Source organism: Aricia agestis, chromosome 1, assembly GCF_905147365.1.
Source record: "Aricia agestis chromosome 1, ilAriAges1.1, whole genome shotgun sequence".
In the NCBI taxonomy this organism is placed as follows: Eukaryota; Metazoa; Arthropoda; class Insecta; order Lepidoptera; family Lycaenidae; genus Aricia; species Aricia agestis.
In genome coordinates this window covers 4,260,043-4,287,177 of record NC_056406.1, presented here as the reverse complement: position 1 = coordinate 4,287,177, position 27,135 = coordinate 4,260,043, and the positions used below count along the sequence as shown (strand labels likewise).

General features: G+C 34.9%; 1 protein-coding gene and 1 long non-coding RNA gene across 3 annotated transcripts in view; one reads left to right on the top strand and one right to left on the bottom strand.

The window, feature by feature from the left end:
• The window catches only part of LOC121730117 (MTOR-associated protein MEAK7), a 163,211-nt gene extending 136,757 nt beyond the window's left edge, over positions 1–26,454 (top strand). For both annotated transcript variants that reach the window (XM_042118994.1, XM_042118985.1), the window contains exon 10: positions 25,405–26,454. In XM_042118994.1, coding sequence (XP_041974928.1) covers positions 25,405–25,515 — 111 coding nt within the window. In that variant the 3' untranslated portion in view covers positions 25,516–26,454. The remainder of the gene's footprint in view (positions 1–25,404) is intronic.
• Positions 13,955–15,776, bottom strand: LOC121730276. The gene is made up of 3 exons (XR_006036087.1): positions 15,650–15,776; positions 14,113–14,191; positions 13,955–14,020 (listed from the first exon to the last, which is right to left on the bottom strand). It is a non-coding gene; the product is annotated as an uncharacterized LOC121730276 (long non-coding RNA).
• Positions 26,455–27,135: the final 681 nt, after the last annotated feature.

Here is a 27,135-nt window from a genome sequence, read left to right as displayed (position 1 = left end):
GCCTCCACGTGTATTTTTTCATTACGCAGCGGTCTTACGTCGTCGCTTGCACATCGAAGTGGGGACGCAAGCGGGATAGCTGATAACATGCTTTGCGGTAAGTGCGACAAGGACGAACTCTGCTGCATTTCGTTATCTGGTTGCACGGTACCCACTTCTTTCGTCAAAATCGTTGGTACTTTATTATGTTTTAAATTTAAAACTTCCTGATTAATTTGAATAATTCCTATGGGTCCGCTATCACAATTTAAGCTATTTGGTCTGTTTGAGGCCGTCCTCTTTTTGGGAATAAAATCTCTGTCGCTGCATTCAAAATTATTTACTATTGAGGCCTGCTTTAAATTTATTATTTCATTCTGTAACTGACGAAACATTTCTTCAGACACATAATTGCTTCGAATTTCATCCAAATTCTTTTGTAAAATAATTATATCTTTCAACAGCCTCGTAACATCAATGTGGTCGAAGGTCACAGGTGGAAGTTTTTGCAAATCCCGAGATACGAATATTGGTATATCTTCCGGGTCCGTTTCCTTAATAATGGCAATTATGTCCTCAAGTTCACGTTGTATTTTGCCATCTCTTTTACGGGTTATCTTCCTTTTTGTCGTTTTAGCTGAACCAAAAAGAAGATTTTTGGCCGTATTAATATCTTCTGGCTTGAAAGCCGTAGAACAGAGGCGTATTATGCTCTCCTCATCCATTATGTCACACTTATTTTGTATAAATGAAAGGACTTCATTTATCACGATATTACAACTCGCGCACTTAACAACACCTGAGGTCGATGACCCTCCGGGATTTGCCATTTTGTAAAACACGTACGTCCGCAATGAGGCGCGCGCGCATACTGAATATATATATATATTCGGAATATTTGGTTTTTCGTATATTATACGAAAAACCATTTACATAAATATTTTATGTAAATGGTTTTTCGTATCTTTTGTTTCACTTATTTGTCAAATTTGTCAATGTCTGCAATTTTGAATTTGAAAATTGTTCGGAAGAGATTTAAGCCGGAAAATAGTATGGACATAACATATCTGTATACGTAGAATATCATTGCTTGTAAGTATATTTCATCGGCATCTGAACAAATTTGCGAAATTTTAAAAGTGTATGTATGTATGTTTTTATGTTTGTGTTCACGTATATTCTTCAGAGCTACAAGTCCGATTTAAGTAATTCTTTTCTTTTTTGTTTTGTTTTTTTTTTATATGGTTATTGTTCAATTTAGGTTAGTTTCATTAAAATTGGTTCAGTAGTTTTGAGAAAGGCAGTTTCAGTACAATTTTGAAGTTGGTTTATTTTTATTAATTATACAACATGTTTATTGTAATAAGTACCTACCTAAGTGTACAAACATAAATTATTTCAAATTAACGTGTTTTATATATACATCCCAGAGAAATACATAAATAGGTAACCCTATGCCTGCAATATGTCAAAGCTTTAAATTCGTAGATAAAAAGTTAACAACATAATACGTCAAATTTAATAATTTCAACATTAGTTCTAAGTCGGCATACTCTATAATTCTGTCTACTCTGATATATGTATCTTTTTCCTTTGGATATAATATTCTGTTTTACACCCGTTATGTCAACTGACTGCCAACATTTTTTCAATTTGTAAGAAAAGTGGATATTATCTCTCATCAGCGTTGCCAGATTTTTTTTGTGCCAAGTTGGGACTTTTGAACTTTTTGAGTGAAAAAGCGGGATTTCTCGGTCAAAAGCGGGACAAAATAAAAAGTATAAAATCAAAAGTTTTTTGAATTTTTATCTTTTTATTTGAGTTAAAATAACGCTTACGTGACAATAGATAGATAAAGTAGCCATATAAAATCCACCCGTCTACCTCCCACACTCTTATCTTCATTACGCACCATTCTTTCTCAGCACGCTGCGCGTACGTTCGGGCTTTTCCCGAAAAGCGGGACTGAGCCTGTCCCTCCCTAGGTGATCAATGTGTATAGTATGAAAAGGGATATCTGGTTTCGGTAGGATGTAAAAATCCTTTTTTGCCATAGGCACAATGAATACAAGATTTTACATATTTGTAGACACACTTTTTCATTTTCGGAAACCAGAAATCCCTTTTTATTCTAGCTAAGGTCTTCTCTACCGAAAAGTGTCCGACATCGTCATGATTCAGACGTAATATTTGGAGTATTTCCCTTGAATCCCCTTGGTACAACCCATTTAAAATCGTTCTCTCCGACTTTTCTAAATAATTTATTTTCCTTAATCAAGTAATTTTGCTTTATGTCTACTAATTCATTGTATTTAGGGTCTTCTAAGACTTGGAGAATATTATGAGATTTTTTGGGATCTGTCAGTTGTAAACTCATTAACTAGTCATGCTGAGTTATAGCCAATGTTCGCAGCATTTCAGGTTCAGATTCTTCACAAACCAAGTCCACCGGATTGCGACTGAGTGCATCCACGTGCAACATATTACTGTTAGGTCGGTAAATAATATTACAATCATATTCCTGGAGAGTGAGCCACCATCTAGCTATTCAGGGTAAAATATCTCGTTTTAAGAAAGTTGTTGTAAAACTGGTACCTAATAAATACACCCTAAATCTATTTAATGACGAAATGACAGCTAATATTTCTAAATGAAATTTTTGTTCATCAATAGTAGTTTTTCGACTATAAAACGCAATTGGTTTAAGAGGAGAATTTTCCGACTCTTTTTGCAAAAGAATTCCAGCTAGTCCAATTTTGTTTGCATCAGTGTGAAGCTCGGTAATGTATTTTGGGTTATACAATGCTAAAACGGGCCTTTGAATTAATTTTTCCTTAAGAGTATTGAAAGACTGTATTTGGTCATTGCTCCAGTTTCAAATTTGGTTCTTTTTTGTTAAATCAGTCAAAGGGCGTGCAATTACTGAAAAATCTTCTATATTATCTACGAAAATAGCTTGCTAGACCTATAAATTGCCTAACTTCATGGACATTTTTTGGGGTGTTGAAATTTTTGACTGCTTCTATTTTAGTTTTACCCGGCTTAATACCTTCATACGAGATCTCGAAACCTAAATAATCTGTATTTGTTTGAAAAAAAATACATTCGTTTAATATTGAAAGTGAGATAATACTTTTGAATTATTAAACGAAGCAATCGTTTAATAATTTAAAAGTATTTTCTAATTTTTGAACACCTTCATTAAAATCTTTAGAAACAATAATAATGTCATCCATATATGCTACTGCTGGTTTATTATTCCCATCTGCTGAGTTTAGTTTTAAGGCCTTATTAATTGTTCTTTGAAAAACTGCAGGAGCGTTTACTAAACCAAAAGGCATTCTCTTAAATGATATAAACCATCAGGGGTAATAAATGCAGTTAAATGTCTACAATCTGGGGATAAAGGAATTTGGTAGTAACCACTAGTTAAATCAATCAATTTATTACAGGTTGATTACATTGATTTACTCTATGACCTTGCTTTTTACAGTTAAAACAAAATAAAGCTCTACATTGCTTTAAGGTGTGCCCTAACTTTTAAAAAAAAGCTGCAAGTTATATCTTGGAGTTAGAAGTAGATTTTATTTTATTAATTTTGTTATCATGCCTATCATTATAAATATCTTTGAGAAAACAAAGCAAATCTTCGGGTTCTGTAAACCTTCCTGATGACGCGCTAGCTTTAATCGATCATCCAATCCGTGTATTATACAGTCGACGGCTTTTTTACCAACTATTTCGCAAGCATTTAATAGTAAGGTCTTATCATAATAATAATTGTCCAACGATTCTCCAGTTTTAAAACGCCTTTCTAACATTTCAGTTAAAAGATTACCATAATTAGAATCAGAGGGAAAAGCCCTTTTTAGACATTCCTGCCATTGTAACCATGTACAATTTACAGAATATAAACCCTCGTACCACCTTTTAGCATGACCCATTAAACGAGGTAATTAGTTGTTCAGACCAATTATAAATTTGAGCACATTCATTAACCTTTGTGATCCAATTTTCGATTCTATGATTTTTTGCTGTGGGATCAAATTCCGGAATCATATTTTTATCAAAATGTAGTTTTTGAGAATTCTCCGATTTCAGGAAATTATTCATAAAGTTTAATAATGTCGATAATTTTTCATTTGATGAGCTTAAGTTATTCCAAGGGTTGGCCATACCGGAAACATCCGCGCTGCCTCGATCTCTTCCTGGAGACCGATTGGGAGAACGAGAATAGCTCGATGAAGTTGATCGGTGTCGTGATGACCTCGATCTGACGTTCCTCGACCTTCTATGATGGACGGTAGGACTTCGGAGCTCGCGGTGTCGTCGTCGCGAAGGTGACCGTTGCTGCTTTGCAGATGTACTAGGTAGAATAGGACTGCGACTTCTTCGTGATGACCGGCTAGGCCTGGCCCGGCTGTATCGTGATCGACTACGTCTGCTTGTTCCAGATCGCCTCTCATCCATTATTTCTCGATAGCTACGATCTCGGTCCACTGACGAACGTCTTAAAACGTTTTCTGTAGTCTCATCCATACTGAAAAGTAAATTCATACTGAAAAACAAATTCCATACTGAAAAAAAAAGGACAACATAAACTGTATTTTTAAAACCAATTATTTTTAATGTGTTCAGTTAATAGATAACTCGATTTTATTTTAAATAATTTATTTTGTAAGCGTCTTAGCTGCACTTCCAAAAAGGAGAGGTAATTATCTGTAGAATTAATTAATAAATGAATTGGACTAGAATACGTAATTTTTTTCAAAAAAATTGATGTTTATTTTTATATATCTCAAAAACTTACTTTCTTGTTACATATCGTCTAACTATCGCGTGCATTATTTTAAAATACCAATATTAAACTAGTCGAAAGATGGCTGAATATAACCATCGTTTTATAAACAATTATTTTTATATAAACTTACGTTAACGTACACATGACAAGGCAAAAATAAATAAAAAAGTAAAATCAAGCGTAATAAACACACCGGCATATTTAGCGGAACACAAAAAAAAGGTCCATAATTAAACAAATATGGTTTTATTTTAAAATCTACTTACTACACTTCTTTTGTTATTTAAAGTTTCATTTGTTTTACTTAAAATGAGATCACATTAAGAACAGATTTTGCGAGTAAAGGCTATTTGTGAAAAATGGTACATTTTTGAACTTTTCATGTAACCGGGAAAAGTGAAAAATTAATATTAAAATAACAATTAATTAAATTAGAAAAATGGTGATTAATATCGCGTATTTCCTCCACGTGCTCTTATTAAAGTTTCTACCCGTATAGGCATACTAAGAATGATGTTATCGATGGTCTCCTGGGATAGTCTCCGCCATTCCTCAACTACGGCGATTCGCAGTTCACCCACGTTGGCAGGAGCTGGAATTCTGGACTTAACTTTTCTTTTCAGCAAGTCCCAAACGTGCTCTATTGGGTTCATATCCGGTGATCTCGCCGGCCACTCCATAACAGTGATATTCATATCATTAAGATAAGCTTGAGTTACTCGAGCGGTATGCGGCCGAGCATTATCCTGCATTAAAACAAAATTGTCACCGATATATGGGGCAAACGGTACGACATTTTCTTCTAAAACTTCTCTGATATAGCGGTTCGCAGTCAGACTCCCTCTGTCAATCACTACCAAGTCTGTGCGAGCTCCCAAACAAATGCCCGCCCAAACCATTATTGATCCACCACCGTATGCAACTGTAGTTTCAAAATTTGTCTGAATGTATCGTTCCCCTTTGCGTCTGTATATTCTATGCCTGCCGTCAATTCGATTTAAGAGAATTCTGCACTCATCACTAAACAATACCTTACTCCATTGGTCCGCGTTCCAAAGTCGATGTTCCTGAGCAAAAGTTAACCTGTTTCTACGATGATTTACCTCGAGCCTTGGAGCCTTGGCGGGCACAAATGAACCCAAACCAGCTTCTTCGAACCTTCTTCGTACCGTACGCTCACTTACGGTTACACCCCGCACTGCTTCTAACTCATGTCGGGCTTGGACGGCTGTCAAACGGGGGTTCCTACGTACACGAAGCCGAATGAAACGATCATCCCTACTCGAAGTGCGTCTTTTTCTGCCTTGTCCTGCTCTTCTCACATAAGTACCAGTCTCCCTGAACCGTTGGATACTGCGATGGACCGTTGAAACTGGTCGACGAAGTTGTCTGGCTATTACTCTGTATGTTTGACCAAATCTTCGCATTTCGAGTGCCCTGGCAATCTCCGTTGGGGCTAAGTCAGGCATAATTCAGTCACTCAACTCCAAAAAGATACAAGATTAAAAAAAAAACTAACAAAAAACAGTATTTCAATGAAATTTTAAATAAAATTCAGATGGGAGAAATACTCGAAGTTCGCTCTAGATAAGGTGTATTTGAATAAAATTAAAACAATTGCATAAATGTGATGTTCAATTGTTTTCTTAATTTGAAATTATTTTTTTTTTTAATTAAATGACGTATAAACCAGCCAGCAACCTTATATGATACTGATATCAAACCTTTTTTTTATGTTCCGCTAAATATGCCAGTGTGTGTATTTCTCATGCCTAAGGTGAAATATATAAACATTTCTTTAAAAAATCTCTATTTGTTATAAAAAATAAAATAAAAAACTGATTCTAAAATCTGTTATAATTTCTGCATAAAATATTTAAATTAAAAAAAAAATACTTAAATTCGTGTGGCGTGAAAATCCTTTATCGAACTTCTGATATTAACGACCAGAAGGTTTTCGGGAAATAAATAACAAATTCCTTGCACTTAACTTTTATTTTATATATTATATATAATTTATATTTCCCTTTACAAGTTGTTACTGCCTCTAGATTTGATCAACGACTGAACTGCCAAAATGGCGACACTGAACTTTTATAACTAGTCAGTGGCGATATTTCCACCCGAAGTTCCCTCAAAAGAATAATCATTAAATTGGAATATTAAATTACATTTGAAAAATAACTTTAAATGATTATTCAATTGGTTAATACATTTATAATTTATAAATGCAACAGTTACAGAATATTGTAACTAAAAATTATTAATTAATATTAAATAATATACACCGGTTGTAGGTATCGGATGTTTCATTAAAATTAAATACAACGGAAGTGTTTAAAGTAAACAACTTCTAACTCGCGCGGGACATTTAATTTTGATGGAAAAATCGGGATGTCCCGCCAAAATCGGGACGTCTGGCAACGCTGTCTCTCATCCAAGTAAATTATTTCTTTCTGCAGCTCTTGGAGCAAATTCCTATTTTCCATTATTATCCTTAGATATTTTTTCCGTTTTGGGATTTATATTAAGGCTCATCGGTCATTTCTTATATGAGAAACCCAGAGAGTGCAGTATTTTTCTTATATGTTCACGGCTCCCCTCAAAACCTAAATCCTCCTTCTGCATCCGCATTGAAAATACGACTAGGGTCTTTTAATACATCTTTTAAGCCTTTTTTTTCAAAATATTCCTCGACTTCTTTAAGCCATTTGATAATGTCATCTTCTGTAAGAATCCCTTGCTTTGGTAATATTCTGCGGTGTTGTGTCACTCAACTCAGGATTCCTCCGTAAAAATGATTAAAACCATGTTCTTCCGGGCTTATTGTCTGTGAAAGGATTATTATGTCTGTTCTGGTCGATCATTATCTTTTTCACACTCTCTAAAAGATACTCTTTTGAAATAGGAAAGCGTTTGGTAGTATGTGCTAGAGCCCACTGAGCACGAATATTCTCCTCCTCTCTTGTAAGTACCGAACTAGGGCCCATAGTGCAATTTACTGACGTTCTACCTGCTATATTATTACTAAGAATTGTCTTACTGTAAATAATTATATGAAATAGCCAGGACAAAAAAAATATCTTTCAACATATGTCGATTGCACACAAAAATGTGCACAGCACTGTAAAGATTTCCTTAGTACAATTGGATTTTTCAAGAAAGGAGTCCGTCCGCGCCTGTAATCACTCCGTCATTTTGAAAGTAAATGACAGATTAGAATGACATATTTTGACAGAATATCAACTACAGATATCATTTATTTAACCCGCAACCGCCGAGCTTAAAATCAATTGTCGTGCCTCTAGCACCGGCACTATAAATCGAAAAATTTATACCTACAACAAATAGTGATGTGCCACACTTATCTTTTTCGATGTCGATAATTTATTTCCTAATTTATATCTGTATATATAAAACTCAAAGGTGACTGACTGATTGACATAGTGATCTATCAACGCACAGCCCAAACCACTGGACGGATCGGGCTGAAATTTGGCATGCAGGTAGAATTTATAACGTAGGCATCCGCTAAGAAAAGATTTTGATAAATTCCAACCCCAAGGGGTTCATAGGGGATGAAAGTTTGTATATAAAAATACTTCTTAACGCGAGCGAAGCCGCGGGCAAAAGCTCGTAAAGTATAAACTGATATCTAGCATTTAAATCCATAATGTTGTAAGTAAATGTACAGCGCTGGCAAAAACATTAGATAAAAACAGCTTGAATAGTGAAGTGACATAATTCCCGATATTTGTTATTACATTTCAAATTATATGAATTTTATAGTTTCTACGGATTAAATAATTGAGTTGTTTATATACTCCTACTACAAATATAGATTTTCAATAGTAGATCGATATCCCATCCCCTTCACACGCATACTATTTCATCTAAATGTCGTAGGAGACATATAGGAAAGCGTTACTTTGTAATTTATTGTAATTTTATTTCTAATTTAAGTAGGTATGTAGATAGTAGGTAGGTAGGACTCTTCGTCTGATCAAAATTCTTCGTCTTCATTACCTTCCAGAAAACGTATTAATTCTTCAGCAGTAGTCATGTTGAATAACTGTTGTGGATATTCTTAAATATTACTATAAAATATCCACGTTAAAAATAAATAGTTTATTTTATAAAATACATGGTTTTTTTGCGTAAGGAAAAATACAGTTATGTTAGACATAATGTCATAGATAAAAACAATAATTCAAAAAACGTAATAAAACTTTTTATAGAATCCACTACAATCACATTTATCGATAGCATCATCATAAGCACAACACTAGTGGAAAATTCTAGAAGGCGGCACTCGTTTATGATGTCAAAAGCGTTTATTTGTTCAGTAACCAATGCTTTATTTGTTTTATAATAAATTATTTAGTGTAGTATAAATAAAGATATGCCCCGCCTACTTGGGTAGGTAGGTAGGGAGAGTAGTGGTGGTCGCTCGACTTCGGTCTGACGATCACTTCTTCTATCAGCTCGTAGCTGATAGAAGTAGCCCGAGTAGTGGTGTTGAGTGATATAACAATATTCTGTGTTTTCATGCCCAAAAATATGTTTTACTCTCCCTACAAGAATGTACAAATTGTACATTTAGTATAAACAGAAATGTTTTAATTTATGTGGATTTCTGTACCAGTAAATCATTGCTTATGTCCCGTCCCTACTGTCGGATTTTTCCGACTCGGGCGTTGGACATCAATACACTTTTCTAAGAATATTTTCGGTAATTTATTTAACTTTGGACATTATTTTTAGGTCTTCTAATTAAGAAACTAAAGTGTTATCAATTGTAAATGATTACTTCATTAACCATTTACCAAGTATAAACATTATTTTAATAATATAATACAGTGCTATCAAACAAAAAAGGCAGATTAACCGAGTAGTGGTACTGGTTGTAAATATCCGACCTTGGCGAAATGGGCACGACAATATTTGTCGGATTATTCCGACCTTGGCGGTTAAAGGGTTAATATTATATAACAGTATATAATATATTATATATCTTAGATCTAGAGCCTTAGCCCACCGTCGCGTGGCCATTTTGTGCTTATTTTCATACAAGTAGCGTGCGTGCACGGACGTAAAAAAAATACGGACGTAACCTTCTCTTTTTTATTATTATATTTAAAAACATATTTTTTATTGCTTTTTGCAATTTGTATCAAATTACTATCTTTACTAAAAAATTGCACAGCATCTTTACAATCTAAATTTAAATTAAAATAAATAAGTAATTCATTTTTTATCAAATTTAGAGACGCTTTGTTTCTTTCGTCTCGCCATTTGCTGTTCATCACAGAAAAAAACTCTTTCTGTGAATGCTGACGTGGCGGGAATAGACAATAAAAATGAAATTACTTTATACAAGTTTAAAAAATTATCATCACTCTTAAATACTTGCTGCCATTTTTGTGCAGTTGATAGTTCTGCAAAACTCTTAGAAGTACTTATCTGATTATAAAGTTGGTTTAGTAAAGCAATTTCTCCATATAGATCATCCATATCTACATTAAGTTTTTGAAGATTTAAATTTTCAATTATGTTAACAATATTATTAAATTCAATTTTGCTCTTTAAATTTATATATCCAAGTGTAAATAACCAGTTTGTGTTATTGAAATCAAACCATTTATTCAGATATTCTAAGGCTTTGTCAATAAATAATAAAAAATTCGTGTGAATTTTTCTAGTCAGTTCCGGTGAAGTCTGTTTAATTTTTTTGCCTGTTTCATAGCCAAAGAAAATATCTTGTTTTCTTTATGTTAATCCGTTTCTAAGATTATCCATAATCCCATAAATGTCTAAAATTGTTATGCTGTTGCCTTCTAGACATTTAACAGCTTTATTAAATAAATTTAATAAGTGACTACAAAAATGCAAATAAATTTCAATCACATCATTCTCAGTTTCATTGAGCATCAATAAATTTTGTAAAACCATTGGACAGTAGTCTAAACTTAAAAAGTAGCTTCTTATAGGTGACCAATTTAATAATAAAGTATCAATACATGGCAAAAGAGAGAGTCATCTTGTTCCCACATGGCGTTTGATTTCGTGAAAGTCTCCATCTACTGATGCTACAAACTTTTTTAGTTCCTCTCTTCTTACAGCAGAATGTGAAAAATGAGCATAAATTTTTAAAATAACATTTTCTATGTCATGTGATAAAAAGCTCATGGCATGTCTGACGCAATTATGCACTATATGTGCGTGACAATTTCCTATAATCAAACCTGGTACCAAATTATTCATATTGGTGAATAAAGAATGATTAACACCAAAATTTGCATTTGTATTATCCGCACTTAACCCCGATACATTATGAAAAGATAATTTGTATTGCTCTAATGACTTTTGAATTGCTTCAAACATACCATCAGCAGATTCATTACTATTTTCATAAAAATCTATTAATTTGTTTTCAATACCATTTTTGGCTGTAAAATATTGTATCACTAATGGAAAGAGTTTTATATTTTTCTTGTTAGAAGCATCTGTTTGTAAACAGTAAAACAAATTATCTGTATTAACAGCATCTATTACATTTTGTAAAGAATATGGGCCCAACACTTCTGTAACTAGTGCTTCCATTTTTGTTCTAGCTAGATGAATTGCATTAGCTGTAGGTGAATTGCCATAAATAATTTTATTCAATTTTATAGTACAATCCATGCTATTGTAAGACAAATTTCAAATTTCAAATTTCAAATTTTTATTTGCAACCAAGTACATATATAAATCAACATACATTGACGAAATATACAACTTATGCCTTGTTCGGGCGTTTGCAAAACAATTACAAAATTATAATTTTAATAATTATTATTCAAGTATATTCTTATTTACAAATTATGTTTTACTGTGTGATATGTCAGGGCTAACTCAGATGCAACAACATTTTCTTTATCACTGCATCTAGACGATGTGGAAGCAGAAGAAGAGTCAAGGAATTTCTCAAGTAGTCCAGATGTTCTCCTAGTTTCATATTTTGATTTGTGTTGTTTTGTTTGCAGGTGTTGTTTAACCTGAAAATAATAAGATTAATCCCGTCACCTTACCCATCACCTCCAGTCACCATAAAATAATTATACTTTCAAAGTTATTGGGAAAAAGTGCACATTTATATCTTAAATAAAATCTAATCATTTTATAGCATAGTACCTATAGTTTGCATATTTAATGCAACCATACCAACACACACACACACACACTGAAAAATAAGTTTTTTTTCTTACTTGTCCTATACCTGCTGAAGCAATTGTAAATGTAATTCCACACAATTTGCATTTTCCATTATATTCGTTTTGTGGATCATTAATTAACCAATCACCATGTTCGATTTCCCACTGACTTTTATACTTCTGCATTCGTTTATTTTTCTGTTTTGTCGTATCTTTTGTTTTTAAACATTTTTTTGGTGTAACATATTCACTATCTATTTGATCCGTTTCACTATTAAAATTACGTTTTATAGGTGTATGTGGAGTATTCTTATCCATGATGTACTATTATAATATGAATCTGTAAAACTTTAAATCGTATTCTTATTGCACTAAACCGCTTCGCACAAAACGATGCACAAAAAAAACATTATGACAATGACACTGACATTGTTGACATTTGAGGTTAGGTTGCGTTCAGAAATTGTTAAAAACGGTGATTAAGTGATGTGGCGCTGTCGAGTGGCGAAATCCATTCAACACCAATCGAAAAATTTCGTTTAACGAAAAAGCACTTTCTCTTCATATGAAATAAAGTATTTTCGTGTACTTTATTGTTCTCATAAAGTATAGAGTACAATTACCTGAAATAACGTACAATACTTTATTATAAAGTACGGGTGGCAACCCTAGTTATGGCCGCCCGTGTAGGACGTGTGCGAGATATAAGGGTTGCCATATAAATCATAAATTTCCCTACTTTTTAAATTTTGTAAACTCAGACAAGTTAAATGTATTTTTTATACTTAAACATATTTTTATGTTTTTTTCGCTTCAGAAATGTAAGCGGTTGTTAAAGATGTCATAATGAAAACACATGTTACGTACAGAGAAGTATATTATTTACATAACATTATTAGTAATAATGATTATGTACAAACATTTACAATAATAAATGTTTGTACATAATAATAAATTACTAGCTATATAATAAATTACTAGCTATTTGACCGAGCTTTGCTCGGTATTCGATAAAACACGAATAAAATGACATTTTCTAAAAATAATTCCTAGCTAGATAGATTTATCGCCCCCGAAACCTGTATACGAAAAGATATAAGATACTTAAGTCCCGTAACCCGTTTCATCAAACAATCAAGTAATGTTAAATAAATAATGGCTTGTTAAATCAGTTAACGGCCTGTTAGAGCTATCGAGAGTTCTACCATGCGCTAACGTCAAATCAAATCACCTATCATGGTGTTAAATTTATTCCTGGTCTAGAGGTCCATTCAATATTTTCATTTCTACTAGGTCTCAATGACGCTCGGGTGACTACACCAATAGCACCTTCCCTCCCCTACTACTGAAGGAAATCTAAGACAACAATTTTATCTCTGGACGCTTCATACTACGTCAGTCTGACCCCGTGCTAAGTACCTGAAGGACTTGTGTTACGGGTACCAGACAACGAAATATATTTAATACTGTTATACTATACATATATTTAAGATTTTTATTATATGATACACATATTTAATACATCTTCGGGGGGGAGTGATGTGGCGGTACCCACAATTCGCCTAACATTCCTGCATCGCGCTATCGAAGTTTTCTGAGCGCGTCGGTATATATACGACAGCTGAAATGTATCACGTGGGCTTCGGCCTGACCGGGCATAACACCTCGCTCGGTCGGAAGATCTTCCTTTGTGGCGGCCACGCTTATCCCACAAGACCAACGTTATTTGGTCGAATACTTATGTCAATTCAATGTTAATTGTGATCTGTCGGCTGGGTTTGACGTAACGCAACCAAACTCCCTTTTTGTTGTTTGAGAAGTTGTTTAAGAAGTTGATTCCTATGCAAGTCCCCGATTTGCATAGGAATCAACTTCTCTGATAGTACATAAGTATTTTGTTACACCTAAAAATATGTATAAAAAATAAATACACTCTTATTTCAATTTAAAAAAATCACTTATTAAATATTTAGTGATTAAATTCGCAAACAATGATTGACTGACTGAGGGTGCTTCCAATGTTAGACCATTTGTGACATCTGGTGTGCTGAAAATAAAAATAAAAAATAAAAACTAAAGTTTAACATTCAAATCAAGTACCTAGTACTTCAAACAATTAAAGATAATTCTAAGGGTTACCTGTATTGTCTGCACCACATGCAAAGTCACTCAAAAGGTTTTTTGATGAGCTCGACATGGCTCTCCTATGGTTTGGGTGCTAAAAATATTATAGACTATAGTAAATGATGAGAAACACCAAGGACCATAAAAATAAACTTATTAAAAAATACGAGGGCTGCTATTTATGTATCCGGAACTGGCCACTTACAAGAACAATATTTAAAAAGTAATTACAACATTTGAAAATAGAACTCTTTGGTTGAAGAATACATTTTGTTTCATGTGACTGTCAATTATTTTTCCATTGTGGCGTCATTTTGAAAATTGCGTGTCTTCATTTGCCATGGATTTAACGCGTGAACATTTTCGTGCAATGATTTACTACGATTTTCGGCGTGGGCTAAATCAACAACAGTGCTTTATTCAACTCACCGCAACTTTTGGAGATGAAGCACCATCAAAAACCACTGTTTATCACTGGTACAGTGAGTTTAATCGTGGGCGGTCTATGCTCACGGATGAAAATAAAGAAGGTCGCCCAAAAACAGCTGTTGTCCCACAAAATATAGATGCTGTGCGGGAACTAATAATGCGTGATCGTCATGTTACATATCGCGAGATAGAGGCGTCCTTAGGCATAAGTATGACGAGCATACATAAGATATTACACGAACATTTGGCTGTAAAAAAAATATGTTCGCGTTGGATTCCGCACAACTTGACAATCGATCAAAAACGGGCTCGTGTCGATTGGTGCAAAAAAATGATAAAAAAATACAACCGTGGTACGTCAAAAGCCGTTTATAATATCTACACAGGTGATGAATCTTGGATCTATGCATATGACCCCGAAACTAAACAACAGTCAACGGTGTGGGTGTTCCAAGATGAGCCGAAACCAACAAAAGTTACTCGTGCAAAAAGTACTTTGAAGCAAATGGTCGCCTGTTTTTTTGGAATTAATGGACATGTGGCTACAGTGCCATTAGAGAATCGTAAAACGGTTAATTCTGAATGGTATACGACCATTTGTTTACCAGAAGTCTTTGAAGAAATAAGAAAGGACAACCGACAACGCAGAATCATATTACATCACGACAATGCTAGCTGTCACACCTCAGCTGAAACAACTCAGTTTTTGGAGGGTCAAAAGATCGAATTGACTGGTCATCCGCCGTACAGCCCTGATTTGGCACCTAACGATTTCTTTTTATTTCCATACGCGAAGAACAAATTACGTGGTCAACGTTTTTCGAGCCGCGAAGAGGCTGTTGATGCGTTCAAAATGCACGTTTTGGAGATACCTCAATCAGAATGGACAAAGTGCTATGAAAATTGGTTCCAGCGTATGCAAAAGTGTGTCGATCATCGCGGCGAATATTTTGAAAAGCAATAAAACCATATTAAATGATATATGTTTGTTTCTTTTTTTAATTCCGGATACATAAATAGCAGCCCTCGTATCTACATATTTTTTAATAAGTTTATTTTTATGGTTTAAGTTTATTTTATGGACTTAGAGGTGCGCGTGATAGGTAAGGTACTACTACCTTACCTATCACGCGCACCTCTAAGTCGAGCTATAAACGAATCATTGTATGGGATGGAATAGCTCAATGATTTTATATTAATTATCGTTTTCATGCCCAAAAATATGTTCAAATGTTGTTTATTATGATTTCATGAACACTATTTACGCATCCACATCCGCTGACATTATTTATCTTTTTTCTTCTTCTTTTCCTTTGTCATGTCGTTTGTTCTTTATTTTTATAATTTTGACATATTATTAAGTAAGATAGAAATTATTAGGCATGCATTTATTAATAATTATTATGACAAATTATATTTAAGAATGTATCCTAAATTAACATTTGCACGTCGAGAAAATTGACAAAATATGTGAAGCACTGTTAGAATTATAGTAACAACTTGTACCATATTTATGCAAATAAAGAATATTATTATTATTACTATTATTATTATTATTATTAAAAAATATTATAAAGTTATTAAGTAAAATATGTCCATTTTCGGTAATTCTATAATACAAACTCTCAAAAAAACAATAATTTGTATTAGATTTCGTTTACTGTCTACACCCCTATTATTGTAGTCCTGCCTAATTACTGGTCAATAGTATGCTAAATACTTACATGACACTAATAAAAGACAATAAAATTAATTATTTGATTATTTAAAAATAATTTAAAATTTTCCCCGGTTTGGGGAAAATTTCCCCACTTTGTTATGGACATTACTGACCTGTTGAAGTTGAATTAATATTTACATTATATTATCAAAATACTTTAAAAATATGAAATATTATTCCTTGATGTTTTTGTGTAAGGTTGTATTGTTCTTGCACCATTTTACAACACAAGATGGCATATTTATTTTTATTTATGAATGACAAATACGTGTCACCGCGATGCAGTATAATTGCGTAATGGCGGTACGATCGGCTTATTACAGTGCGAGTGTGTGTGCAAGATGTGTACGTATGATCGCCTGGGCTTATTAAGGGTGCTTCACTCATTTCTTAATGGCTATCCGTCCGTATTTTTTTTACGTCCGTGCGTGCGTGTATTTTCCGATATGCACTGCGACCACTGTACAGTGTGACGTCAATTTAGTATATTGTGAAGCCGTTCCTTTATAGTTAGTTAATAGTTATACTTGTTACATTTAATACGGAACGCAATCGCGTATTCGGCGCGTGAGAAGTGGGTGGAGGAGGTAAAGAAAGCGATTGCCGCGCTTGCCGTGGCAAAAATATGCAAAAAAAGAGGCTCAGCTAATAGTCAAACAAACTTGTCAATCTTGTTTCGAAATTTTTAGAAATTGGTCTTTATTGTTTTGTATCGTGAATGCAAAAATAACAGCAGAAATACGTAGTCAGTATACAAATTTAATGTTTTTCCTAAATCCACTTGGAAATTAGATCAGATATAAATGGATAGCTGCTGTAAAAATGAAAAAGTATGTGATTCGATATAACCTAAAATTGCATTATCAGTCAAGTCAATTTTATTTGAGTTGCATTTTATAAAGATATTAATTGAGTACATAACTATTATTTTAGTGTTAGATAGAATATTTAATTTAAATCCAAAGTATTAGGTAATACTTTGGATTTAAATTAAATATTCTATGAAACTATCACTGCAAGTTTTTTCGTCGGGTTTTGGAGACCATGGTGATCCATCATTCATCAACACTATATCGTCTACTAACTATCACATTATACACTATTTCTTCCACCTGGAAGAAATAGTGACTCACAAAATATGACAATAAACCATATACTACATACTGGTTTAACTGATCTTTTAGAAGCTGGAGATTCAAAAAGGTTTTTCAAGTTAGCAAGTTTTAGATGAAAAGGGTAAAAAAGTTAAAATTATTATCCCCCCATTTTTAAAAAGCAAAACGAGTACTCTCAAGAGGAAACCGAAAGGACTTATGATATTGCTCGAGTAAGAATCTATATTGAAAGCAATGATATTCTAAAATAGTATTTTAGGAACTCATTGATTGAAAGTGTATTAATGCAAAGACTCAGAAACATCAAGAATGTTTGCAGTGTTTTAGTAAATTTATAGACTCCGATTTTCTTCAAGAGTATAAACGTTGTAAAAAATAAATAAAAACAAGATTTTTAAAAACATTACATTTATTTTTTCAATTATTGCTCGTATTTTTGTTACTGATTAAAGCAGCAATATGTTTGCACTTGCCGTTCTGGTTATAAACGCAGCTGCATTTTACTCTAGCAACAACCCGATCATTATTATCTATCAGTAAGAATAAATAAAAAAGTTTAGACTTGCTTTATCCAAATGTTTAGTTACGTTTTTTGGTTGGTTGAGTACTTACGTTTGAACTTGTTTTTATAGGGTGCTAAAGTCACCGATGTTCGGCGAATTATATTGGCTCGTATTAAATAACATTGCCATTAGTTCTTAGCTCTTCTACATCCCTTACATGTCCTGCTAACACCAATTTATTTCCTTTAAGCATAGATTGGGCCTTAAAACTTATTGAGTGTTTTACACTGTCAAAACCAGGTTTTTAGTTAGTACAGTAGTTTTTAACTAAATATAACCCAAATACCATTATTTATTGTTCCAAATATACTTTATTTGCTAAAATATTTACAAAATAAACAAACTCTTGATGTTTATTTTTTGACACAATATGCCCATACTACTTCGTTTGAAATATGTCACTGTGGCACGTGCACGTTCCGAATACTGTCAGCCGCATTTTTTGACACAGCATTCAGATGAGTGTATTTAAGTTTTCTAGTTCATTAGAAAGACTGTTGTTGGATTACTGTCAGATTAAAATATTTTAATTAATATTAATTGTGAATTGAATTTATAATAAAATAAAAGTAAGTAGTTTTTTATCTATATACTTATAATATAAAAATGGATTTTCAATTGTGTTAGTAACGGTAAAACTCGAAACTCAATAAATATATTATATACAAACAATCAATGATGTTTTATTAACCCTAGAAAGATAATAATATTTTGCAATAGGCCTCTTGGATATCTCTAGTGGCGCGGCGAGTGGCAGATTCAGGCAACACGTGGGTGTCAGAGTGCGATCAGCTGTGAAATACGGTTTACTAGTTAAAATTTAAAAATGAAAGCACGTTAAAAACGTTAAAAAGTGCTCTGAATAAGGTAAATATGTGCGGTACGAGGTACTGTTGTGTTGTAGGGTGAAAAAATTCCCATTCTCGCATTCGTGAATTAACGTTTTATTCGTTTCTGAGACGGAATTGGGAAACGTATCGAAATCAATATGCCGATTATTAATTATGCTTAAATCTAAATCTCGCATGAATATTTCTAAAATATCACGTGCAAGTTATTTTCTAATATCATCGTTTTATGTATAATAATATATTGTAATTGAAAAAACGATATAAATAAAATTATTGTCGGTTTAATATTTATTTCTAATTCCTTCAATATTCACTTTCGCATTTATAATATTATCATACTAATATACTAATTACTGATATTACTAATTTACTAATAATATTATAAGTGCGAAAGTGTGTCTGTCTGTTACCTCTTAACGCCTAAACTGCTGAACAGATTTTGCTGAAATTTGACATGGATAACTCCATAATATATTTTTAAGAGTCCCGAAAAAGGACATAGACAGTGGCGTAACTATAAGATCCGGGGCCCCTGGCAAATTGATGGGGCTCTATCAGTAAAAATCGTCACGTTTATAATAAACAATATTATGCATACTTAAATTTTTTTTCCCATTTGGGTCGGGGGCCCGTGGCATTTTGCCAGCCCTATATTTACACCACTGGACATAGGATACTTTTTGTCTCGGGAAAATGTACGATTCCCGAACCCCGCGCGGTTACTCCGTTGTGCAAGAGTTATGGCACAACGGAGTTGCGGGCGTCATCTAGTAAATTTATTATATTACATAATATTAATCATAAAAATCAAAGAAAATTTTCTTTGATATTGAAATACATCTGCATTTTCCATTTTTATTTTGCATGTATGGTTGAGGAGTTGCTGAAAATATATTTGTTTAGATTATTCAATACATAGCTCCACTTTCACGTCGTACAGTCGAATGCCTACTCTGGTCTGTGGTATTACTTTTACACGGAGGATTCGTTCTCCATCATCATGGATTTCGAAGACTTCATGAACATGATTGCTTTGGAATTAGTTTGTGCTCTATAATTTTTAATTAGGTAAACAACCTGTTTTTAGTAATAAGTAATAACTGAGAAGATGATCTTACAAATAAATAAATACAAAGTAAAAAATCATATTCAATGAATTTGAAAGAATATTTCATGATCGTGTATATTTAAGTAAATATAGTAAATAAATAAAAATATATATATATCTTTTTATTCAAAATGGGTATCATGAATTTCATGATACACTTTTTGAAAGTCGAACGAAGAAACTACGGTCGTTATGTCTATTGTGACGTTGCCTACCACCGGTTCGGGAACTACCCCGCCGAGAAGAACCGGCTATCGATAAGTACTGATTTTCCGCGGAAAAAGTCTGCGGAAATATTATGAAGTCCACAATCAATAATAATTTGGCTCATTACTTTTTATTGTGCTAAAAATATAAACAATTACCAAAAAAAGTGCAGTGACTTGTATGAGAATCATATGAGAAAAGCGCCCGTGAGTTTCCGCCGTCAACCGACCCGCGGCGTTGCCGTAGCTTAGCAACGATATCCAAGAGGCCTATTGTTTTATTGAAGTGACTAAATAATTATGTCACCATGGCAACGTCCATATGGCGCTATCCCGTCGCACAAAGAATGGTCGCCGCCAGTCTCGAGTTGTACTAATTTACTATTATTTATTCAACAAATGCACTTATCAATATAAAAAGTACCCAGTAGCCGATTCTCAGACCCACTGAATATGCATATAAAATTTGGTTAAAATCAGTAAAGCCGTTTCGGAGGAGTACGCTATCTAACATTGTGACATGAAAATTTTATATATTAGAAGATAGTTCCTTGTCATTATTATTATTTGTATTCTTTCTGTTTAGTTTATTAGTGTTGTGAAGCCACTCATTGGCCAATTTTTGGAATCACACAGCATTATAATAATTTTATTAATGTAACTAGATCATATCATCATCATCACCACTGAATACTGTTTAATTATTATGATGTTTCGTGTGATGCTGGAAATAAAAGTATTCTTATTCTTAGTAAAAATGTGTATTAAAAATACGATAAAAGGTTGTTGATGTAGCAAATGGTAGATTTTCACTTTCCCGTAGATCTTATCGGTAGAGATCTGTAAGTGATTTTTCGCTTGTGATGAATTCCCTTGTAGTTTGTGCTCGAAGGTAATTAGGAATGACTAATGAGACTTTACTCTAGGGATAGAGTTGATAAATGTGACAACACTTTCTTTTATTTCAGTATCTATTTTAGTCTCTCCCAAACCGATAAACCTTTTAGGTTTTTGTATTGGAAACTGTCATGTTTTTCTTGTATATTGTAATGCTTTGCATTAAAAAAATGAATGATTGCTATGCTTTCCCCTTTTCTCATCTTCCATAAAACCACCTCCTCGTCGGTCAGAAAGAGCAGTCTTAGGGTCAATTTATAATAGCGAAGAGTCGAAACGTCAAATTCGCAACAACTAACAAGTCGAACGAATGCGCGCGGATTCGCCAGTGTGCCTACAGTGATGCCGCGTGGATTATTCGCTTATTCGCTTTTTTTTATTATTATTATTAGATTATTCGCTTGACCACTGCTTTTTGGTGCGCGCGAGCGCGCACCAAAAAGCAGTGGTCAAGCGAATTCGCGAAAGTGCCTTTTTAAATTCTCAGAAGTAATATGTGCGTTAACGCTTCAGAGTTAAGGTTGAATTTGTTATATTCAGTTTTAATAATTCGCTTCTATGCGCTTCGACTCTGCGCTAGTATAAATTGACCCTTAATGCATTGATCGCTGATCTAAAGAATGTTTTGCATACTCTAACACGAATGCCGTCAACATCAAAGAGAAAACGCAATTTAGTGCTCTAAGTTTTGAGTACTGCTGTATCTATATTTAGGCTTAATTCAGTATGTCGTAACTCGTACGATAATATTGCTTTTGAAGGTCGCCCAAATTCCAAGAACTATAGAAAAAACTTGTGAGTAAATATTCATTTATTTTATTTACGCACTTTTCATTACAATGTGTTACAATACAAGCGATACATCAATGCAATAGAAAGGTCACCATTTAATTATTTTTTTTGGGTATGAGACCTAGAATAGTGGCTTTCATAAGCTGGAAACATTTTAATGTCTCTTTTGCTCTTTTATTTCCATCTTACTGGCCTCGCTTATTCTTTTCTGTTTTTGGTGCCTTCCTCGCTGCTCTTCAGAAAGTATTCCTACCTCTGAGTTCCTTTTTTTCTCAACTATTACTTAGGGCGGATTCGAACAAACTGGAAGAAGTATTTTCGGGTCCATTGGCGTCTACTCAACACTACAACCTAAGTCGACTTTTTTGGAAACTCTTAAATCAAGCTTGCTATATACTGTGAATTTTTACAATTAAATCATACAACTCGTCAAATATCTTTTGTCTCAGGTAATCAGAAACCTTACCAGCACATTTTTTCTTACAATTGCAGGAAGACCCAAGTTATTTAGCCGGTTTTAGGGTGTCTTTACATGATGTTTAGCTTCTGCCATGACCCCTATTCTCCTCCCTAACATTTCTTCTCCATAATTTAGGATTCCTTTTTCTTTTACTTTAAGGTATTTAAATTAAATTACTTTTGAAGATTTCGTCACATGTGATGAAGATGCAGCCACAGCAGGAACCTTAAAAGAAGACGAACTAATGTAACTCATGGTGTTGAAAGTGACGATATAGACCAAGATTTTGATGACGGGTCACAAGAACCACCAACGATTATATTATTCCATCAGCGAAGCAAGGAAAAATGTAAACACATTGCGGTCTGTAAATTGTCACTGAGCGTCGAGCGACGACCGGAATCTATTACATAATATTCCGGCAGCGGAAAACGCCCTTTCAGCTTCCACTGATGTCGGAAGCACTGTCAATAGGTATCTGTAAATCTGCGTCAAATACTTTCCCCTGTCACCAAGGTCTAACTTCTGACAACCAGGCAGGCAGGCAGTCAGGGCTGCCTTCAATGATCTATTCCACCGCTCTACTATACCATTGCTTTGCGGATGGTAGGCTGTGGTACGCGACTTCTGTATACCCATTATTTTCATGAGTTGAGCGAACAGGCTGCTTTCGAATTGCCTGCCTCGGTCGCTCGTTAACTTTAAAGAGCATTCAAACCTTGCAATTCATCCCTCGTAAACTACTTTCGTTACTACGTTAGCAGTTATCTCTTTAACGGGAAATGCTTCCGGCCACCTCGTACGTCTATCTATCATCGTCACTAGATACTTATATCCATCGCTAGTTGTAGGAAGTTGTCCCACGATATCGATATGAACGTGCTCGAAACGTTCGCATAATGGAAATCCTTGAATATCTGAAAACCTATCTTAGCTTTCTGGCACTGCACGCATGCTCCATCTACTTACATCCTGATTCATGCCAGGCCAAAAGAATTTATCTTGAACCATCCTGCGAGTACAGCGGATGCTAGGGTGGCTCAAGTTGTGAATTGATTCGAATGCAATTCTACGAAACGACTGTGGTAGATAAGGTCTAATATAAGGTCTAATCTCGCATAACAAAGCTTCATTGCAAGAGGGAAGCACAACCTTTTTTAAGTGAATGCTACAACTTTTCTGATTAGAAATTTTTAATGGTTCTTTTTCCTGTTATAATGCTAATTCTTCCCAATTTAAATCATACTAGGGCAATCTATAGTTTTTATACGCGACAAGCTATCGGCTACCACATTCGGTTCTCCTTCAATATGCCCTATATCCGTCGTGAATTCACTAATAAAAGATAAATGCCTAGTCCTTCTAGAAGATTCTTTCTCAGGATTAACGTTTTTAAAGGCAACACTAAAGGCTTTGTGATCAGTATATACAATTAATTCTCTACCTTCTATCATACCCCGAAAGTGTTTTATTGCTAAATAAACTGCTAATAATTCACGGTCGTAGGTAGAATATTTTTGCTGCGCACTAGTCAGCTTTTTAGAAAAGTAACCCAAAGGTTTCCAACAACTGCCTATACGTTGTTGTAAAACTGCACCTACTGAAAAATTTGACGCGTCGGTCTTATATAAGTGCATATGACTCATCGTCGCACGGGTACGATAACGTGACTGCATTCTTGAGTGCTAGCTTACATTGCGTGAATGCATCCTCAGCATTTCCTGTCCATGCTATGAGATTTTTTTTGTCTTTTCTTTTACAGTTATGCAAATAAATATTTAAAATTGACTGATATCTAACTGCATCTGGAATATGAGATCGATAAAAATTTATCATCCCTAAAAATCTCCGCAATTCTTCTACCAGGAAACGTAAACCACTTTTTGAGTCGGTTATGTACAGGCGGTGAGATTTCATCCCGGCACAAACTTCCGCCTCCATTCGCGCCGGAACTAGTTTTCCGCGGTCTGCTTCTTGCCCCAGCTGCACGGCTCGACGCATCGATGGGCTGGCTCCTTGTACCTGAAGTGGTAGCTGCAGAGCCAGTCAGGGCTCGCAGGCGTCTGTCGGTGTGTAAACGCCACAGACTGCCCACGGTACCTCGAACGTGAACGGGAACTCGAACGTCCTCTTCTCCATGGTCGGTAGGAACGCTGCAACTGCTCGAACTTCGCCGTCAACTTGGCGATCTCTCTTCCGAGATCAGAACAGAAATCCGAGTAACAGAAGTCGTTGAAATTTCTGCCATGTCGATCGGCCGCATAGTTACGACGATCTTATCTGCTATCGATGCCAGGTTATCCGGATTTTTGGTATCGGTAGCAGCTAAACTAAACTCGGACTGACGGAGGTAACTGTCTCAGCCATAACATGTCAAGGTTTCCGTGCTGATCTTGCCGTTGGCCAAGTTTCTCATGCGCAGAAGAAGCTGCGAGGGCTTCTGTTCGCCGAGCTCCATCTCCATGAGCAGCTTTTCAAACTGCCGGCTTTCGCTCTCTTCATAAACAGAAATTAATCTATCTTTCATAGCCTGGAACTTGTTAGTTTCGGGCGGGTCGCGTAGGAGAGCACTGGCCTGCTGTATTATTTCCTTGCCAGCATACCGACGACCATTATACACCAAAAGAAAAAAATTGAAAATCGGTTCACAAACGACGGAGTAATCGTTAAGCATAAAAAAACGAACATAACACCTCCTCCTTTTTTAAAGTCTGTTAAAATTATAGCCTGTGTGTTATTCTAATGTATAAGCTATATTATTGTAAAGTTTCATTAAAATCCATTCTGTAGTTTTTGCGTGAAAGAGTAACAAACATTCATACATACATCCATATTCCATACATCCATATATCCAGACATACGTATCCTCACCAACTTTCGCCTTTTAATATTAGTAGGATGGTATTCCACAAATTTTAATTTGAATGTAATCATACATAGAATCTGTAATCCTTTATTAAAATTGCCCGAAACTGATCCGATATACTTCTAAGACTGGCCATAGACGGGACTGGTCGGGGCCGACTGTTCCTGAGCGGTCGCGTTGTGCACCGGCCGGTCTTTTGGTCTTAATAAGTAAACTGGCGGTGACGAGGCGGAAACAAAATAGCGACTAAGGTTTGCGACGAACCGAGTTTTAGAAACTAAAAGAGCTATTTGTCGGCAGGACGAGCGGGACACGTCGATCCTGGACGCGAACCCGGAGGCGAAGGCGATCCTGGACATGGCGGGGCGCACGCGCCACAGCGAGGGCCTGCGCGAGCAGCCGCCCTTATAACGGCCGCGCCCGCGCCTCGCCGCGCTGCTTCGCTACCTCTGCTACAGCATACACGTGGAGTACGCCTTCTAGGTGGCGGGGCTGAGCGCACCGTCACCCTCATGTACTCCGGTCGACGACGACGTGATGTGTCCGCCGAGGCTACAACCGTGTAAGACAGGCCAAAGACGGACCGCAAGTTGCAGTCGGAACCGACTGCTCTAGAGCGTTCGCGTTGGAAAATGATTTTACTTTCTAAGCGGGTTCATATTTCCACTTTATACTGTAGGTTATGCAATTCCTACGAGATTTGTACGCAAAGTATACTTTTAAACAATTTAGAATTAAGTACATACTTAGTACTTAATACTTATAACGCGCCCAAATCGTACTCATGTACCCGCACAAAAATGGCGGATAAACCAAAAACCATGTGCTCTTATAAGATTAAGTAGTTTGGTTTCAAATTAAAATTATTATTATATATACTTATTAACTATGGTTACCAACACCAAAAACTTTACGCTGCTTAGCTTAGTATAAGTAAATAATAATGGCTAATCTTAATTCTTAGTTATTGTTGTCTTATACTAATTTCTTATCGATTGAATACTACACCTATTTACTGTTACTAGTGTAAGTATAGTTTATTGAATATAATATTTCGATTGTAAATTAGTACTAGATAGACCCATTTCATTGTGACAGTAATGTTGAACAATATTAGAGTACTGTATAGTAGAATTAGTATTGCTAAAACGTAGGTTAACATTTGTTTTGTGTTGTTAGATAATTTATTTGTAGGAAATGTCATGTTTTACTGTGTAGTCTAAATCTAGTCTTAAACAAACGACTTCTGTTCCTGTGATTGAGGTTATTTCCTATACTTAAAGTTTGTGTAGACAATATGATCTGAGAATATTCTTATTTATTTCAATTACATACTAACGCGATTATTTATTTTATGATTTTAGACGTCTGTTATTTTGTTATAATTAGGTAACGAGTAGAGTGGCGAGACAGTGCCCTCGGCCGCGTACATCCGTAATAAACATACCAGTAGCCCTAGCACGGCCACCAGTAGAAATGCGAAAGTATAGACAAACTGTGGACATAAACTTAAGGTGGCGTTCTGATCTTTTTTCGTTCCGAAAAATTCAATAAAAATGCCACTTTATGACAGACTCTAGTCCTAAAAATTCAAATGATATCCTATTATTCCTACTCTATGACATATACGAAGTCTGTCATAAAGTGGCATTTTAATTGAATTTTTGTCGGTCGCGATTGGCCGCGGTAAAGATCGGCACGGCACCTTTAGTTTATGTGCACAGTTTATCTATACTTTCGCATTTCTACTGGTGGCCGTGCTAGGGCTACTGATACCGAGTGCTTGGCCGAGTGCACTGTTTCTCCGATCTATGCGGTAGGTGTAATCAAGGCGCTTGTTTTTGTGTTCTGTTTCGCCACCCTATTCGGTAAGTATAGGTAAGGTATTGAAAAACACATGTTGCCATGTTTTACACACAATGTGTTAAAACAATGTGCCATTGTGGTAATATATTATTATGTTAATTGTTTAGTAAAATCTTATTAGTAAACACTTTTACTAATTAAAACAATATTTACACAGCGAATAAC